Genomic DNA, 17,851 nt, shown 5'->3' with positions numbered 1-17,851 from the left:
CTATAGACAGCTTAAGCTTGAAAGCAAACAATGGTAAATCAAGAAGAAACGTACCAGGTTACACATACACATGTTTTTATGCATGTACTTTATTCCTGTTGATACAGATGATTTAAATTCGACGTAATAGTAGAAAAAAAAAAAACACATCTGACATTCTCTTCTTATGCACATATAGCTGCCAAAAATTATTAAAGCATTCCCTTTTTGTCATAGATCTGAAGTGTCCATTCCTTTTTGTATCCATTGCTGTCTTCTCACAGTTTTCCCATGTTGTTGTTGTTTTCTTGAGCTATGGGTTCTATGTTTTCTTCTAAAGTTTGCGGTCTTTTGCTTGCTCGTGGTGGCTTCATTTGAAGTGCCTGATGTATCTTGAGATTGGTCGCCGGTGCTTTCTGTGGATGTAGCAGGTGGAATGGAAGTAAGAGGAAGAAACATTCCAGGCGCTATGGATAGGTTCTTCCTGGGTTCAATTAAACCGTTTCTTTCCTGTTGTAGTCCTAACAGGGTCTCAAATTGCTGCCTTCTGTTATTTTCCGACTCAGATTGTAGCACTACTTTTTCATCTTCATCATTATTTGCTGTAGCAAACTCCTGAATCAAATGATGATGGTGGTTAATATCTTCTCAATAGCAAGTGATGTCCTTTTGCTTCATTTAGTGTACTTAAATTTTCGACAAATGAAGCAATATAAAAGCAAACATGATGCAGCTAATGAGACATGAGAAAGATGCTCAGACCAAAAAGACAACCAACAAAGAGAAATACGTACTGCTTGAATAGAACTTGTTCCCAGATAATAAGAAACATGCTCCATATCCTTCTCATCAAACACTTTGCGACATACTGGACAATTTCCCTTCTGCTGATTTGTGCAGGCATGTATATCTGAGCTGGACAGCGCCCAACCATAAAAAAGAATTAGAAACTAGCAGGAAGTGTAATATGTCCAGGCAGGTGAGCTCCAATATTAAACATTTAAGGTAGAAATAAGCATGTGAATGTTGCATCTATTTACGTTTACCATTACAATACTATTACGAAGTTAGAAGTCACGAGAATCAATATTGCTTTGCAGTATGAAAGCACATGCAGTGGGGTGGGTCGCCTCTAGGAGGAGTTCTGGGTGCCAAGTACTGGAACATTAACGCCAAGGCAATTCATGAGTGCCAGAATTTTTTAAGCAGTGCTTGCCGTATAACAGTTCATTTTCAAGGAATCTCTAAGTAAATATCCTCATTTAAAACATTGGCAACATAGAGCAAAAGATTCACAGAGAAGTAACTGATCTATCACATTTATGGAGAACAAAAATATGCTCCATATTACAGAAACTGATGGAAGTTATTAATCTGTTGCCTCATCAATGTGCATCATGACTTATGATTGCAGAAAAGGACCATGCTTACTTGTTAGGCAATATGCATGTGCATATATAGGAAATGTCTAGTATTATGAAAGATAGGAAAATTGGCAAATCAGTAAGCATAAAGTTTGTTCAAGTCTACAAATAAAAAATAAAGTGGAACAAAAGACTAGGATCATGTGGAGAGCACAATTGCTTCATTTATGTTCAAATATAACTAAAGGAGGAATACTACAAAAGAGTTACCTCTCTGGCTTCCCACAGTTACAGAAATTATCTCCTCAGGACAATTAGAATCATCTTGCTCTTGGAGCCATTTCCACCACCTGATAATGCATTCACTACAAGAACAACATACCCAAACATCAGCAAGAAGATTTGAAACTTTATTACAATGTAATAGAAATGGAGGAGAATAAACAACCTGTGAAAGCAGTGAAAGCAGGACATTAACTTCATAAACGGCAAAGAGGAGCCACTTTTATCTTCTGAAACCAAAGGATACAGACACAATGGACAATTTCCTTCAGGATGATTCACACTTGAAAGGATCTCCACAGCCTCCTATCATGTAAAATAATTAAATTAAATCAGGTAGGAAAGCATATAATATCACCTGATCTCCAATTCTGCTGATAATAATTGGTAGAACAGGTAGGTGGTTCTAGCAAACTTACCAAGTTAAAAATTAATTAGATGCAATTTAACAAAGATATCTAAATAACATAAAATAACTAACAGAAAGTATATCAGTGGCTACCTCACACAAAGCAACAAGCATCAGGTTTGAAGACAGCTCACATGCCTTTTGCTTTATGCGAGTAATTAAGTGTGCCTGTCGATTCTCATCCAGGCCTTTCATTTCAATGACATACACATGAGGAGGCTCCATTGGATACTGCAAGGAGAAAACAATATTAGAAGCTTGAAATGTCGAACCAAAGAAAACAACTGATCATGTTAAAAAAGAATGGAAGGATAAATCAAGACAAGAAACATATATAGTGGAATTATACTTATAATTATAGAATATAATATATTGGTGAATTCAGCAACACTATCAACCAAGGATGACCGTATCATAGGCATAGCCCACGTTAGCCACCGATTGTGATATAAGAGAAGAGAAAAAGATGAGGGAGACTACTCACTTACACCTTGCGTCGCTCACTATCGACCTCATTGTCACCGCTCGCCGTCAACCTCAAGCTAGGGCACCCAATGGGTGTGAGCGGCACCTCGAGCTCGGGGGGGCAGCGAGCAGTGATGGTAAGCTAGATTGTGAGGTCAATAGCAAGCGCTGAAGCTGCTAAGGAAGATACCGTGCAGCACCCTCTCGTGTCATCTGTCGGTATACCGCCGGCACAGCCATCGTCAACTATTGTTTTCGTTTTGGAGAAAGTTACCCAATTTAGCTAGTATTAGAACCTCTATGTATGTCTCTAGTTAGGGAGTGAGCATTCCGATCATGGGATATTACACTAAGTGTTTGTAAGATTCAACAGTAAGCCACAAAACAATTCCACATAATAATCAAACATCACAGAAACTCACAAGGCAAGACAAGTCAAAGTGATTCTTCTAACAGTGTAACTCAAACCTGGCTTGCCCTTACGAACATAATTTAAGGCTTTTATCTGCCATCATCATCTATGTTTTCAAATAGTGAATTGGAAAAACAGAAGCACTTCAACAGGTAGCTTATAGAAGTTCAGAGACAAAGAATTCTAAATCATGGCTAATTTTCTTGAATGGGAAACATTGGCAGAGGCGAGGAAAGGGAAAGAAAACAAAAGCAATTTTTCTCAGGCTTCCAACTCATACCTGGATGGATGATTTTATTCCAAGGATGACTTCCACGAACTGGAAAAAAAAAAGAAGAAGCAAAAGAAAAGAAAATAATATTACCATCCTGAGATAGACATAGCCTGCTAGATTAAAATTGACGAGAACTGCTACATTGCTGACCAATCTACAAGCATTACATGCCAGTGTTGGAAGAATGCTTGTACAGATAATCCATATTGACATATTAAACAGGCTTAATCGTATTCTTCTACAAACAAGGATCGATGTATAACAAGAACTCATAATTCTTGCATAGATCTGTGTTCCCCGCCCCCCCAATCGGTTCACTTCCAGAAATCAGGGAAAAGAAAACGATCAAAAGAAAGAAGTAGTAAAATTAGGCGAGCCACCTGTTGCGATGAGTCGCCGGCCGTACGGGGCCTGATGTGGACGGCGAGATGAGGGGGGAATTCTTGGATCACGCGGCAATCGTCGCCGTAGACGGCTTGCATGGCCTCTACTTCAAGGCAAAGCTCCTCTTCATCCGCCATCGCTCGAGTCGATCGGAAACCCGAGTCGGAGAGAGAGAGAGAGAGAGAGAGAGAGAGAGAGAGAGAGAGAGAGACGAAGGAGATCAAGAAATGCCGTGACGATTACCGAAGAAATGGTCGCGCCGGGTGTCCTGGACACATATAAAAAGAGTTACGGATGGACTGATGAAGCGCAGCTATGATATCTCAGCCGCCTAAGCTGAACGATTATTATTATTATTCTGAATTGTCTTAAGAGAGGTTGTTCCAAGCATAGTTACTTTTCTTAAAAGTGGATTATCTTAAGAATATTAGCCAATAATAAATCTACTTCTATTATGGATAATTTTTAGCTTTTCTATATGCCAATCTCTATAAAGCCCACTTACTTAAATATGAATATAAGTTTTAAAAACAAAAGAATGGCTAAATTAATTTATAAGAATATTTTATATTTAGCATACCGAAGGAAACTGTCTTAGGTTCAGTCCTATCTCATCGGATAATATTAAGCAAACTCACCTTCCCCCTTCTCCCTTCTCCCGGTAAGGACTCTACAACCCAATGTAGAATTCAATCAATCCAGGTACAAAATTTTACTATCCCTATCCACATAGGCTGCCCAATTTACTAGTCCTAAATCCTAATGCTCCAATAAGAGTCTTCAAAATGGTTCCCAGAAGTGATTGACGATCTTTGAGTCGCTTTCATATATTAGTTTGGAGATACATCTACTGATAGCAGACATGAAAACTTGCCAGGGCAGAAGCCCAAGCGAACAGGAGCGAAATCTAAGCTGTCCCTCCCCACAAAACCAGTCTCAGCCTTTAGACCTCTGGGCTCAAAAGGCTGCCCTGAGTTAATGGTTTCGTCTCAATTTTCAACCACATGAATACACTCCAAAATGTATCACAAGATGCACATCGTTTGCATGCACTTAAGCTGAGGTACAAAGAAGATCCTAACAACAAGCATATCGATTATAGAAAGCAAATGTAACTAGAAGGATTCCAGATTCAATAGCATACAAACAGCTGCTGTTCCTAATCCAGACTTGGGAACAAATATTAGAATGAACTGAATAATGACAGCAGTATCTAAAAGAATATATTTATATAAAGCATCATCCTGAACAGGAAACAATTGCTAAAATTTACATGTTATTGAGCAAATAACAAACTTAAGAAGAGCAGCAGGTTGTCTTTTGATTGACAGGTTGCCCACGGATTTGTACTGTTGGTGGCGTAGCATTACTCATGGCCGGTTGGCTGGCCATCCTGAAAGTGGCAGGAATATTAGCACTTTATAGCATCCATAAAAATAATAGTTAGGGAAAAGTAGTAGTTTGCTTTGACAACATACCTGTTCTTGATAGTAGCAGCCATGGCCATGAAAGCCTGCTCCACATTAATGGCATTCTTTGCACTAGTTTCCATGAATGGAATACCAATCTCATCAGCAAATGCCTAAAATATAGAGCACCATGAAGTGGATAGTATTAAAAGAAGGAAATGCAACATCACATCCGAGAACCCATGAAACCACCTAGATGACCAGGCCTCCGATATTTGCAAGCTCATGAAGTGGACGATTTTAAGGAAGAAGAAAAACTGAAACAGTGTGGGTTTAGTGCTTCACCTTAGCCGTCTCATAAGATACAACCTTTTTAGCTGTAAGATCACTCTTGTTACCCACAAGAAGCTTGTTGACACTGTCACTTGCATAACGGTCAATCTCATTTAACCATTGCTTCACATTATTGAAACTGTCTTGGTCTGTCACATCGTATACCACCTGCAAATCCAGGAAGGATACATGAGCACACGAACTTGTCATCTTTGACTGTCAGAGGAATATGCAACATTATGATGAGTAGTTGAAAAAATTTAAAAACTTACAATAATACCATGAGCACCTCGGTAATAACTGCTGGTGATTGTCCTGAAACGTTCTTGCCCAGCAGTATCCCACTGTGATCAACGGAGAAAAGAAAAAGAATGAAAAGTTGCAGTCAAGAAGGAAAGGTGATCCAAATAAAGATTCGAGAAAAGTAAAAGCAACTAATGCTATACTTTTACCACAAGGGTAAGTAAGACAATTTGACTATACTGCAGTTGATATTAATCACTGGAAAAATTTAACTGATATCAAGAATATTTCAAAACCAAAGGTGATGGAAGTATTTCAAAACAAAGAATCAGACCCAAGGAAATTGCACCATTTAGGAAAACTCACGATTTGGAGTTTGATGGTCTTCCCATCTTGCTCCACAGTACGTATTTTCTGCAACAAAAGAAAGTACTAAGTACTTCCGTAAGTACACAGAATCACTTAATTAGCATCTTATAGAACTTGCACTTACAAAATCAACTCCAATGGTGCTGATGTAACTTTCCAAATACGAGTCATCCTAACAATGGGAAAAATAAAAGATAAGAATGGGTTAAATAGGTAAAATCTTGACTGAGCTGTATGATAAAATTTCAGAAATGAACATGATGAACTTCATACCAAAAGATAGAAAATTCAGTCAAAATTCTAGGGAATGTTATATACTGTGTAAGAATCCGCCTCATTGCCAATAGATAGGAGCATAAAAGATACTGTGATGTAAAAGTAGTGCTTTGTCTATATGACCCACATCCATACTACATCACAGGATGAAATATTTATATGTAATGAAGTGTATGATCTAGCATGACAACTGGTTAGCCATATAAATAACCAATACATTATTGTCCTTTCTCATTACATCAACAATAAGATATACAAATGTACTGCCATCAACTACCAAGGAGATCACAAGGAAAAGAAAAAATAACAATTTCATCAATAATATATACACTCATGTATATCTGACCATTCCCATCAAGCATATGCAAAGAAGATAAGCTAACAGTGGCAAAGATAACAAAACATCAGTTTTCCAACAGGCGAACAAAGTTGAAATCAAGTAAACAAAACAATTTGCTTCTTACCGCAAACCTTAGGAGGAGACAAGATTTGCCAACACCTGAATCTCCGATAAGGAGAAGTTTGAATAGATAATCACTGCAAAATTGGAAAAATCAAGAAGATAACTTTTTTAGAAACCGATTTCAAGAGACAAAAAGGAAAAAGCTTGAAGGCACTACAAGTGTTAAACAAGCTGTTTAACATCTGGAAGTTCTGTTTAGGTTCAAAATGTGCAATCTGCATGTCTCATCTTGTATTACGCTCTTACTTAACAGTCCATGTTTTAACAAGCTATCCATAACATCGTGTCTTTATATTCTCAAATCTTAAGAATGTTGCTAGAAACATCTATGGTGTTAAATACATGCTTCTCCAATGAAACAAAACAAAACTTCCAATTAATAATAAGATAATGTGCAAGATCGCAAGATTTAAGAGAAAATCTAAATCTCAGTGTAAATTCAGCTGTGCATCGTGACATTCCTAACAACATCCCAAAATTGTGGGCAATTTCAAATCCTTACTTGATCAACACCAACGGCAATGTTGTTATGGAATGTCATTCAAGGCTTAGTAGAGAATAATTCCATTGATTTGCAGAACGTTACCGTAATATCCAACCAGACAACCCAAATAGCATCCGCTCAATCTTTCAAGAGAACGTTCACGAGAAAGGGAAAAGGCAGTAAAACAACGTCAGACCCCCCCAAACCCGTACAATCGGATCTAGCCATCTACTTAATCAACGTTCACTCCACCACGAATCATGCCCAAAAAAAAAAAACAAGAATTCCTCCTCAATATACGAAAATTGTATGACTCAAAAGAGATCTCAACCTAACCCTATCCGATCGATCCAGACAACACAAACATTAAAAGACTCCAAGTCCCAAAAATATTCACTATATCGAGATTCAGATTATGATTTCGTGACTTACTACTCCGGATTCATGCCGGGAGTTGAGGAGGACGTCGACGACGATAACGGTGATCAACAAAGGGATTCGCGTAAAAAGACGTACTCCTTACTTCTTTTTTCTAGGGTCCGAATCGAAGGGACGGTAGCAGAAATGAAGAGGAGGAGGAGGAGAAGATTCCGAGAGAAAGGGAATCGATCGCGGATTTAATTATTATTATTTTAAAAAAAAACTATTCTTTTTAATGTGTAACTATTGACTGAACTAAGTTGGCCATCCACTCCGACACCCGGTTTGCTTTACAAAAAATATAAGAAATTTTAATATATTATAGTAATATGGTGAACGGGCACTCTTGCCCGTCAACATGTTTCCTAGGAGGAGAGAATGATCGGCAGCAATTAGGGTAATAGAGTGAAGAGCATCTAGTATTGTCGAGACTTCAATTGTAAGTGTGGAGATATATTTGCCTTATCAATTACTTGCAAGGATAAGGCAATAAACCTCGTGCCACCGAGAAGGAGCATCTGAATTGACTTTAATTCAACCTAGGAAAGGAGGCTCTCATCGAATTGATAGATTGATGGCAATGGATTTTATTAGCCCAACGACTTTTTAATCCAAATATTTTACGTTCCAGACATTTAAAGTTGGCATATAATTAAAATAGACATTATTACGATGTTTTCAAATGTGTCAATTAGCCACCCTAACAGTAGTAAGGAGATGATCGGTCGAAACACCTGGGCCTCATATTAAGTGATATTTATATGTCTACGTCTCAAAACTTTTGTATAAGAAATTTTATGAGATTTCTTTCATGAAAAATATGAAAATTTTTAATCTACTGTAGTAATATGGCGGTTAGACACTCACGCCGATCAGCATGTTTACCAAGATGAGAGAATCCATTTTGATCCACATGATCAACAACAATTAGGGTAATAGGGTGAAGAGCATCTAGTATTGCCAAGACTTCAATTGCAAGTGTAGCGATATATTTGTCTTATCAATTACTTTCCCAACATTAGTTTGTTGGGTGAAAAATCTCATGCCACCAAGATCTAGTGGTCCTATGTAGGAGTATCTAAATCGACTTCAATTCTACTTAGAGAAGGAGGCTCCTATCAAATTGAGATAGCCTAAAGACTTTCTAGTCGAAATATTTTTGAGATAGCCTAAGATTACCTTCCAAACATTTAAAGCCAGCATATAATTAAAATAGGCATTATTATCACGTTTTCGAATGTGCCAATGAGCCACCCTAACAGTAATAAGGAGATGATCGGTCGAAACACTCGGGCCTCATATTAAGTAATATTTATAAATCTACGTCTTAAAACTTTTATACTTTTCTTCAATATCTACCTTCTCGGTTATTTATCAATAAATGCAAACTTAATTTTCAATCATTTAATAAAAAAATAAAAATCTCATTGACTAAGAATAAGTATATTTTATTTTGTATATCAAAATTGTTTAAAACTTTTAGTGTTTAGTTAACTCCAAGTGATATCCATGTAAATAACCTCAAATTTTGGGCAAATTATAAAAAATGCGATTAAAAACAAAATTTGCCCCTGCTTCAGTATCCTTTTTATTGCATTTTTCTACACCTTTCAACATCCATATTAGATCAAATGAAACGCTCTAATAAAGTTTTCATTTAATACCTATCTATATTCTGATGCAATTGGAACCGCTGGATATTGTAATACAAGTAACAGGGCATGTATAATGTATCTCATTTATGATAGGATAGGTCATCATCCCTAGTACCCATAAAGTTTGCCGACCTCCGGCTAATTAATTCTGATTTATTGAATTAGAAAAGAGTAACTATCGAAAGTAGATTGCATTTAATAAGCAGCAGGGCTGTTAAAAATAATTAAGTCAGCTAGATAAAAACTCAATTAAGTTCATATATGAAACAACCCAAACTTGAATCGAATAAATCAAGTTCAAATTTAATTTTAAATCGGCTCCGTTAATCTCAACCCGATGCCCATTCCATTAATATATAAATACAATTTAACTTAGTTTTATATTTAATTTGATTGATTGAATCAAACTCAAATTTAAATTCAAGTCGAATTTAACTATATATATATATATATAGCCAATAAGATTCGATTTAGTTATCTATTTAGTTTGATTCTATAAAATATAAACCATACAAATTTCAATTCAAATTTGGCTCAAATTGGATAAAACCAAGCTTGTCGCTTATCAAACAGCTCAAAAAAGGGTCGAAATAAGCTCAAATTAAACTGTTTGTTTATCTTGAGCTTGAAATAAATTTCAATCCAAGTCCTATTAGACCACTCGACTAGTTCAACTACCAACAGTGCCAAATAAGTTAGATATATGAACTAATTTTACTAAGAAAAAAAATTATATATACATATATATTATATATTATGTGGGTCAAACAAAGGGCCACAACGAATCTAATCCCATAATATTAATGGTGGTAATAATTATCCACGTTAATGTAATGATGTTCACTGCCCACCAGCCTGGTTTCAAAATATATATATATATATACTCTTTTGCCTGCTTAATAAATGTCTACATGCCTGCTAACTAACTTCCATGTCTACTGTAAGAGAAAAGTCTATATATATAATAGCATACATGCTTCTAAGCTGATCGATATATAGATTGATATAGTTTTGTTCACTTGAGCTTATAAGTTACTATGGCTGGCAAACAATTACACATTGAGGCGTTCCAAAGCGTATGTCCGGTGAAGATGTCGGATCCCGGGCGGTCACGTCCGATCACCGTCGCCGCTCCGGTGAGCGCCGAAGCGTTACAAAGCCGATTTGTAGTTATCTTTTACTACAACAAGGCCGTCGAGCATGAGTCGGCGTTGTTGCTGGCCGCGTGGATGAGGGAGTCGCTCGGGGTCGCCTTAGTCGAAGAGCCGGCGCTAGCCGGCCGGCTTCGGCGCCCCGCTAACGGCGGCGACGACGGCCTGTGGGAGATCAAGGCCAACGACGCCGGAGTTCGGCTGGTGCAAGCATCACTCGATATGACCGTCTCGGACTTCTTGGATTTGAAGGATAGAAAGCAGAAGGAGTCGCTTTTGGCCTACTGGGCTGACGTGGATAAAGAGAATCCAGACTACTCGGCTTTGTTTTATGTTCAGGTATATATAATATATATAGCAATTGAGATTTCTTGCTTACTAATTATATGTACATAATTTGAATTAAATTTGTTTAAAGGAATTATATGTATGTGGGTGCAGGTGACGCGATTCCAGGAGGAAGGATACTCCATTGGGATCAGCTGTAGTCTTCTGTTAGCGGATCCTTGGCAACTAACAAAATTCCTCAAATCGTGGGCTCTAACGCACGCCCAAATGCTATCCCAAGGCCATCTCTCCAAAGATCCAATCTTCCACTTGAGCTTCTTCCAAAGGCGTGCCAATCCAAATTACATCAAGTCTATACCTCTCGATTATTCCTCCAAACCCACCATTACCACCACCACCACTGTGCTCTTCAAATCCTCTCAGAAGCCAAGCAAGCTCATGCCATCGTTGAACAAACTCGTTGCCTCGGAAGCTGTGTCTAAGCTTGGAGATCATGGAGCAGCAGGAGGAGTGTCTAATTTTTATCTATTCCTTAGCGAGGAAGAGGGTTTGAAGGTGGAGAGATGGAGTGAAGATGTGAGGACAAATGACTCGCTTATTAATGTTGAAGTGGTACACTGGGAGGAGTTTTGTCGTGTTGAAGAGCTTAGTCTAATGGAAGGGAATAAGGCTGTTCATGTCTCCTATGATATTATATCTCGTGGTAATGGCGAAGGGATTGTGGTGGTGATGTCACCGCACGACGAGGAAGGTGATTCGAACTTGGTGATTAGTGCCACTATTCCTACTGGGGTTAAGAATTAATATGCTTAATCTTGTGACGTTCTACATTAGTAGAGTATAGTTTGGTTTCATTGTAATATGAAGTCTGTTGTAATATTAAAGCATACATTTTGTATTTCCCAAAATATATTGTATTATTTTCTCTAGTTATATCATACTCCTTTTTGAAATATATGATTCATTTAAAATTAATTTCTGAGCCGAAGTCAAACCCGAGCCAAAAATCAGAGTATATTTTTTAAAAAACTTAAAGTCAAACTCAAGCTTAAAACTAAGCTATTTTCAAGCGGATCGTTTATTTTGACACCCCTAATCTAACCAACTAAATAATAATTGTAAAGCATATAAAGAGAGATAAAGTAATTATGTTAGGTTTTTTATTTATTGGCAATTTTGTACAAAATATTCTAAGTGTATTCTTTCATGTATTTGAGCTTTACACAGGTCTAGAATATCTCTGGTGTGAAGAATTGCAAGATCATTGGAGAAAAGCCTCGCGTTCTCACCGCGTTTACAAACGCGTTCGAACGCGGGCACTGCGTTCACACAGACAGAGAGCCGCGTTCACAAGCGCGTTCGAACGCGGGCACTGCGTTCACACAGACAGAGAGCCGCGTTCACAAGCGCGTTCGAACGCGGGCATTGCGTTCACACAGACAGAGAGCCGCGTTCACAAACGCGTTCGAACGCGGGCACTGCGTTCACACAGACAGAGAGCCGCGTTCACAAACGCGTTCGAACGCGGGTACTGCGTTCACACAGACCGAGAGCAGCGTTCACAAACGCGTTCGAACGCAACCTGAAGAATTCAAGCTGTCGCGTTCGAACACACTTGGGCCCGTTCGAACGCACCTGAGATTAAGTTAGGCCGTTCGAACGCACTCGGGTCGCGTTCGAATGCACATGTGAAGTTTGCAAGTTATTGGATTTTCGTGAGTACGAATATGACTTGGATTTGACTCTATCTTGGAGATCATATATAAGAATAGTGTTGCCCTAACCTAGTGTGGTTGAAGAAGATTATTCAAGGAGACTTTTTGGAGGCTACATCGGTTTTTCAACAAACAAGGCCCTTCGCATCTACAAATCTTAATCTTTCGTCTTAAGGGTGATCTAGACGAAAGATCAATCTCGAGGGCTACTGAGATTGGACTTCAATCACAAGAAGCAGTGAATCGTGGGTTCTAGCGATCAAGACTGAGAGAAACAAAGTCGTTTGGATCGACGGGGTGTTTTGTGAGTCAGTCTTGTAACTGCTACTATTATAGTGATTGGTTTTGATCCGAGTTTGGATCCGTGGTTTTTTTCCCGATTGGGTTTTTCCACGTTAAAATCTTGGCGTTCATCTCTACTTTCGTTTTTAATATTTTTTCTGACTTTTACTTAAGCGAACGAGAAATATCATTGCCTAGATATTAGATACATACGTGTGTCTAGGGATTTATTTTTTCAATTGGTATCAGAGCGGGTTCTCTCACTCTTTGAGAGAGATCAAATAGGCATGGATTTTCATATAGATGGACCCTCATCTATTAGACCTCCTATTCTAGATGGATCAAATTATGGATATTGGAAAGCTAGGATGAGAGCTTATTTGAAGTCTATAGATGAGAGAGTTTGGATGGCCATTATGAACGGTTGGAGTCCACCAATGTACATGGTGAATGATGAGTTAGTTGAGAAACCGATTGAGTCATGGGATAAAACAGATTATGAAAAAGTTGGCTGGAATAGCAAAGCAATAAATGCAATTTTTAGTTGTGTTTCCTCGGAAGAATTTAGAAGAATATCTACTTGTGAAATAGCAAAACAAGCCTGGATGATCTTAGAAACAACTCATGAAGGTACTATGGCTGTAAAACTTTCGAAACTTCAGAGGTTGACTACTAATTTTGAAACCCTACGTATGGAGGAGAATGAAACATTTGATGAGTTCTATGCAAAGTTAAGTGATATAGTCAACTCCAGTTTCAACATAGGAGAGAAAATTCCTGAAAATAGAATTGTCCGTAAGATCCTTAGGTCTCTTTCAGAAAGGTTTTAGGCGAAAGTTACAACTATTGAGGAAAGTAAGGACATTGACTCTATGAAAGTTGAACAATTGGTAGGAAATCTACAAACATTTGAGTCCAGTCTTTCAAAACCGATGAAGTCCAAAGGGATAGCTTTATCCACTGTTGAACAAAATTTAGAGGAGTCTGAAGATGAAGGTGATTTAGATGTTGAGATGTTGGCTATGTTTGTCAAAAAGTTCAATAAATTCTTTCGGAAGCCAAACAAGTTGAATACTAAAAAGTTTGAAAAAAACAAAACTTTTGTGAAAAAGAAGAATACTGTGACTTCGAATACAGGTGGTAGCAACAATAATATCAAACAGAAAAATAAGAATTCTGAAGATAAAGTTCAATGTTTTGAATGTTCTGGTTTTGGACACATCGCACAAGAATGCCCTAATCGTCTTAAGAGAAAGGGCAAAGCTATGAAAGTTACTTGGGACGATTCAGATGAATCTAATGATGATTCTGATAAAGACGAAGAAAACTTTGTAGCCTTTGCCTCTTCTCTGCTTAATACTGATTCTGTTGATGATACTGATAGTACAGATGATCTTGATATGCTACCGGCTGAGGAAGATGAATCTGAAATTCAAAAGGCATATAATGACTTGTACCTGGAGTCGTTTAAACTCAAGAAAAGCAATCTTAGACTACTTCAACGACTCAAGGAAATTGAACCAGAAAAAATTCAAGTTGAGGAGAAGTACAAATTGGAGCTTGAACGTGTCAAAGACATTTCTGAACAACTTGACAATGCGAAAAATAAAATGAAGGCTGATGAAATTGAACTAGAGCGATTGCATAAGGAAGTTGCTTTTCTAAAAGGGAAGAACAAACTGGACGAGATTCTAAAAGCTCAGATATCTGGAAAAGACAGGTATGGTGTTGGATATACTGGTAATTCAAATAATAATAAAACTGTTTTTGTTTCTGCAGGTAAACAAAAGGAAGAATACCTGAAGCCATCAATCGTATGTTCAAAGCAATCCTGGATGAATCCTTCAAAATTGAAGATGAATATACAAACTGGTGAATCTTTGACGGCACCAAAGGTAAACTTTAGTCACACTCCTCGACAAAAGGTGAGTAGAAAAGGGTTTGTTCCGATATGCTATCATTGCGTCATTCTAGGGCATATTCGACCTCATTGTAAATTTTTGCAAAAACCTAGAGCTGCTTTCATTTATGGGATGAAAACAAAAACAATATGGGTCAAGAAAAGTGATTTGAAATGTTATGTTGTACAAACAGCCTTGAAAGCTTTAAATTCTGATTTATGGTATTTAGACAGTGGTTGTTCAAGACATATGTCGGGTGACAAGTCGTTATTTTCTAATCTTGAAAAACATGAAGGGGGAGTTGTGACATTCGGAGATGGTAATTCATCAAAGGTAATAGGTAAAGGAAAGGTAAATACTCTAGGGATTCCTCGTCTCGAAAATGTTCTTTATGTTAAGGGCTTGAAAGCAAATCTACTAAGCATTAGTCAATTTTGTGATGAAGATTATGAGGTAAAATTCTCCAAAAATGATTGTACTGTTCTAGATTATGATGGTAATGTTATATGTTATGGATCTAGAACATCTGATAATTGCTATGTCGTTGGAACTTCACATAAACTGAAATGTAACAGTGCGTCTTTCGACATTGCAGATCTTTGGCATCAACGTCTTGGACATGTGAATCACAAGGAATTATTTACTCTGTCCAAACATGAAGTGGTAAGAAGAATACCTAAGATAAAAGAAATGTCAAAAAGAGTGTGCGGTTCATATCAAATTGGAAAACAAATTCGTATCTCACACAAGAAGGTAAATACAGCTACTACTGACCGTGTGCTACAATTAGTTCACATGGACTTGATGGGACCAACAAAAACTGAAAGTCTTGGAGGTAAACGCTATATATTCTTAATGGTCGATGATTACTCCAGATATACCTGGGTTGCCTTTCTACGTCAGAAGTCTGAAACCTTTGAAATTTTTAAATCACTATGCTTAAAATTGCAGAATGAAAAATCTACAACCCTAGTTAGGATTCGTTCTGATCATGGTAGAGAATTTGAAAATGAAATTTTTTCTATATTTTGCGATTCTCTTGGTATTCAACATGAGTTTTCAGCTCCTATAACTCCACAACAGAACGGGATTGTTGAAAGAAAAAATCGAGTTGTGTAGGAAATGGCTAGGGTTATGCTTCACGCTAAAAAGGTTACTCAAAGGTTTTGGGCAGAGACGGTCAATACAGCGGTACATGTGATAAATCGTGTTTATCTAAGACCAGGTACAAATATGACTGCTTATGAAATCTGGAAAGGTAAGAAACCTAGTGTTAAGTATTTTCGAGTTTTTGGTAGTAAATGTTATATCTTGCGTGATCGAGAATATTTGACTAAATTTGACACTAGAAGTAGCGAAAGCATCTTCTTGGGGTACTCGAATAATAGTAGAGCCTACAGAGTATTTAACCTTGAAACTTCTACTGTTATGGAATCTGCTAATGTTATGATAGATGAATCCTCGACTGACTTAACTAAAGCTACTTTTATTTCTGTTTCTGCAGATACATATTACGAAGAAATAGGAAAGGAGCTTGATCTGGAAATGAAGAATCAGGACGAGGACAAAGTTGAAATGAACAAAAATGACTGCAACGTACCGGAATCATCTGCTAGAGTGAAATCAAATCATCCACTGTCACAAGTGATAGGAGACTTGAATGGACCAATTAAGACAAGACGACAAATCCAAAGTGAGGTATCATTTACTTGTTATACATCTTTTGAACCTAAAAATGTGACGGAAGCATTGTTAGACGATTCTTGGGTAAATACTATGCATGAGGAATTAGAGCAATTTTCTAGGAATGATGTTTGGTATTTAGTTCCTAGACCTAAGAATGTGAACGTTATTGGAACAAAATGGATCTACAAAAATAAAAGTGATGAACATGGCAATATAGTTCGAAATAAAGCCAGACTAGTAGCACAGGGATACACTCAGGTTGAGGGTATAGATTTTGATGAGACATTTGCTCCTGTTGCTAGATTAGAGTCTATTCGTATACTGCTTGCCATTGCTTATCATTTAAAATTTAAATTGTTTCAAATGGATGTTAAAAGTGCTTTCTTAAATGGTATCCTGAATGAAGATGTTTATGTGGAACAACCTAAGGGTTTCGAAGATCAAAAATTTCCTTCTCATGTTTTTAAATTGAAAAAGGCTCTTTACGGGCTAAAACAAGCTCCAAGAGCTTGGTATGAGAAGTTGACCACCTTTTTAGTGGATGCGGGGTTCACTCGAGGGGGAGTGGACAAGACATTATTCATCAGACGTGAAAACAAGAGTTTAGTTGTGGCACAAATATATGTAGATGACATTGTCTTCGGGGCGACGAGTCAATTATTAGCTAAGGAGTTTGCTGATCTCATGCACAGTCATTTTGATATGAGTATGATGGGTGAGTTGAAGTTCTTTTTAGAGCTTCAAATTACTCAATTGGAGAGAGGGATTTTTATCGCTCAAACCAAGTATGCTAAGGATCTTGTGACTAAATTTGGTTTAGAAAATGCAAAACATGCTAGAACTCCTATGAGTACAACTACCAAACTAGGTAAGGACATGTCAGGAAAAAGTGTTGATCAGACAGTGTATAGGAGCATGATCGGTAGCCTTTTGTACTTAACGGCTAGTAGACCTGACATTGCATTTAGTGTCGGTGTGTGTGCTAGGTTTCAGTCTGAACCCAAAGAGTCACATTTGTTTGCTGTGAAACGTATCATAAAATATGTCAGTGGCACAGTTGATTTAGGTATCTGGTTTACTTATGACTCGAGTGCTATCATATCGGCATACACGGATTCTGACTGGGTAGGTTCATGTGATGATAGAAAAAGTACTTCAGGTGGATGCTTTTATATTGGAAACAATCTGGTTGCTTGGCACAGTAAGAAACAAAACTCGATATCTTTATCTACTGTAGAGGCCGAGTACATTGCAGCAGGAAGTTGTTGTTCTCAGTTACTATGGATGAAACAGATGGTCAAGGATTATGGCATTGAACAAGATACTATGGTGCTTTATTGTGACAACATGAGTACTATTAATATATCGAAAAATCCTGTTCAACACTCGCGTACAAAACATATTGATATCCGACATCATTTTATACGCGAGTTAGTTGAAGACAAAACAATAGCACTAGAACATGTTGAGACGGAGAAACAGTTGGGTGACTTGTTTACAAAACCTTTGGATTTACAGAGATTTGAGTATCTTCGTACTTCTTTAGGGATTTGTGCTTTGGACTGATTTTATTGGGATGTGTGTTCTTTTTAGTTTGCGAGTTTCTT

General features: G+C 37.5%; 3 protein-coding genes across 6 annotated transcripts; 1 reads left to right on the top strand and 2 right to left on the bottom strand.

The window, feature by feature from the left end:
• Positions 1-17: 17 nt before the first annotated feature.
• LOC140767596 (uncharacterized) lies at positions 18-3,895 on the bottom strand. 4 transcript variants are annotated; one of them, XM_073107578.1, is made up of 7 exons: positions 3,566-3,895; positions 3,192-3,230; positions 2,128-2,265; positions 1,792-1,928; positions 1,614-1,708; positions 774-889; positions 18-594 (listed from the first exon to the last, which is right to left on the bottom strand). In XM_073107578.1, the coding sequence occupies exons 1-7, from the start codon at positions 3,704-3,706 to the stop codon at positions 211-213; spliced, it is 1,050 nt and encodes a 349-aa protein (XP_072963679.1). In that variant the 5' UTR covers positions 3,707-3,895; the 3' UTR covers positions 18-210. The 4 variants fall into 4 exon arrangements, with proteins under 4 accessions (XP_072963679.1, XP_072963678.1, XP_072963680.1 ...); XM_073107577.1 differs by having other exon boundaries at positions 1,792-1,931; positions 3,566-3,889; XM_073107580.1 differs by having other exon boundaries at positions 413-594; positions 774-894; positions 1,792-1,931; positions 3,566-3,894.
• A 749-nt stretch (positions 3,896-4,644) lies between these two features.
• Positions 4,645-7,828, bottom strand: LOC140767079 (GTP-binding protein YPTM2-like). The gene is made up of 8 exons (XM_073106861.1): positions 7,579-7,828; positions 6,664-6,736; positions 6,048-6,095; positions 5,921-5,968; positions 5,584-5,655; positions 5,324-5,479; positions 5,048-5,151; positions 4,645-4,962 (listed from the first exon to the last, which is right to left on the bottom strand). The coding sequence occupies exons 1-8, from the start codon at positions 7,590-7,592 to the stop codon at positions 4,866-4,868; spliced, it is 612 nt and encodes a 203-aa protein (XP_072962962.1). The 5' UTR covers positions 7,593-7,828; the 3' UTR covers positions 4,645-4,865.
• A 2,328-nt stretch (positions 7,829-10,156) lies between these two features.
• Positions 10,157-11,598, top strand: LOC140767202 (uncharacterized). The gene is made up of 2 exons (XM_073107035.1): positions 10,157-10,711; positions 10,814-11,598. The coding sequence occupies exons 1-2, from the start codon at positions 10,259-10,261 to the stop codon at positions 11,462-11,464; spliced, it is 1,104 nt and encodes a 367-aa protein (XP_072963136.1). The 5' UTR covers positions 10,157-10,258; the 3' UTR covers positions 11,465-11,598.
• Positions 11,599-17,851: the final 6,253 nt, after the last annotated feature.

This window comes from Typha angustifolia, chromosome 9, assembly GCF_048772165.1.
Source record: "Typha angustifolia cultivar Huaian chromosome 9, ASM4877216v1, whole genome shotgun sequence".
Lineage (NCBI taxonomy): Eukaryota > Viridiplantae > Streptophyta > Magnoliopsida > Poales > Typhaceae > Typha > Typha angustifolia.
This window is presented reverse-complemented; position numbering and strand designations above follow the sequence as displayed.

Excerpts from the sequence above, each read along its gene's own strand:
- LOC140767202 (XM_073107035.1), top strand. The coding sequence starts at position 10,259 with ATGGCTGGCAAACAATTACACATTGAGGCGTTCCAAAGCGTATGTCCG. Across the intron at positions 10,712-10,813 it reads CGGCTTTGTTTTATGTTCAG|GTGACGCGATTCCAGGAGGA; the intron begins GTATATATAATA and ends ATGTGGGTGCAG.
- LOC140767596 (XM_073107577.1), bottom strand. The coding sequence starts at position 3,706 with ATGGCGGATGAAGAGGAGCTTTGCCTTGAAGTAGAGGCCATGCAAGCC. Across the intron at positions 3,231-3,565 it reads CCGGCGACTCATCGCAACAG|TTCGTGGAAGTCATCCTTGG; the intron begins GTGGCTCGCCTA and ends TTTTTTTTCCAG. Across the intron at positions 890-1,613 it reads AACTGTGGGAAGCCAGAGAG|ATATACATGCCTGCACAAAT; the intron begins GTAACTCTTTTG and ends TGTCCAGCTCAG.
- LOC140767079 (XM_073106861.1), bottom strand. Across the intron at positions 5,969-6,047 it reads GCACCATTGGAGTTGATTTT|AAAATACGTACTGTGGAGCA; the intron begins GTAAGTGCAAGT and ends CTTTTGTTGCAG. Across the intron at positions 4,963-5,047 it reads GCTGCTACTATCAAGAACAG|GATGGCCAGCCAACCGGCCA; the intron begins GTATGTTGTCAA and ends TGCCACTTTCAG.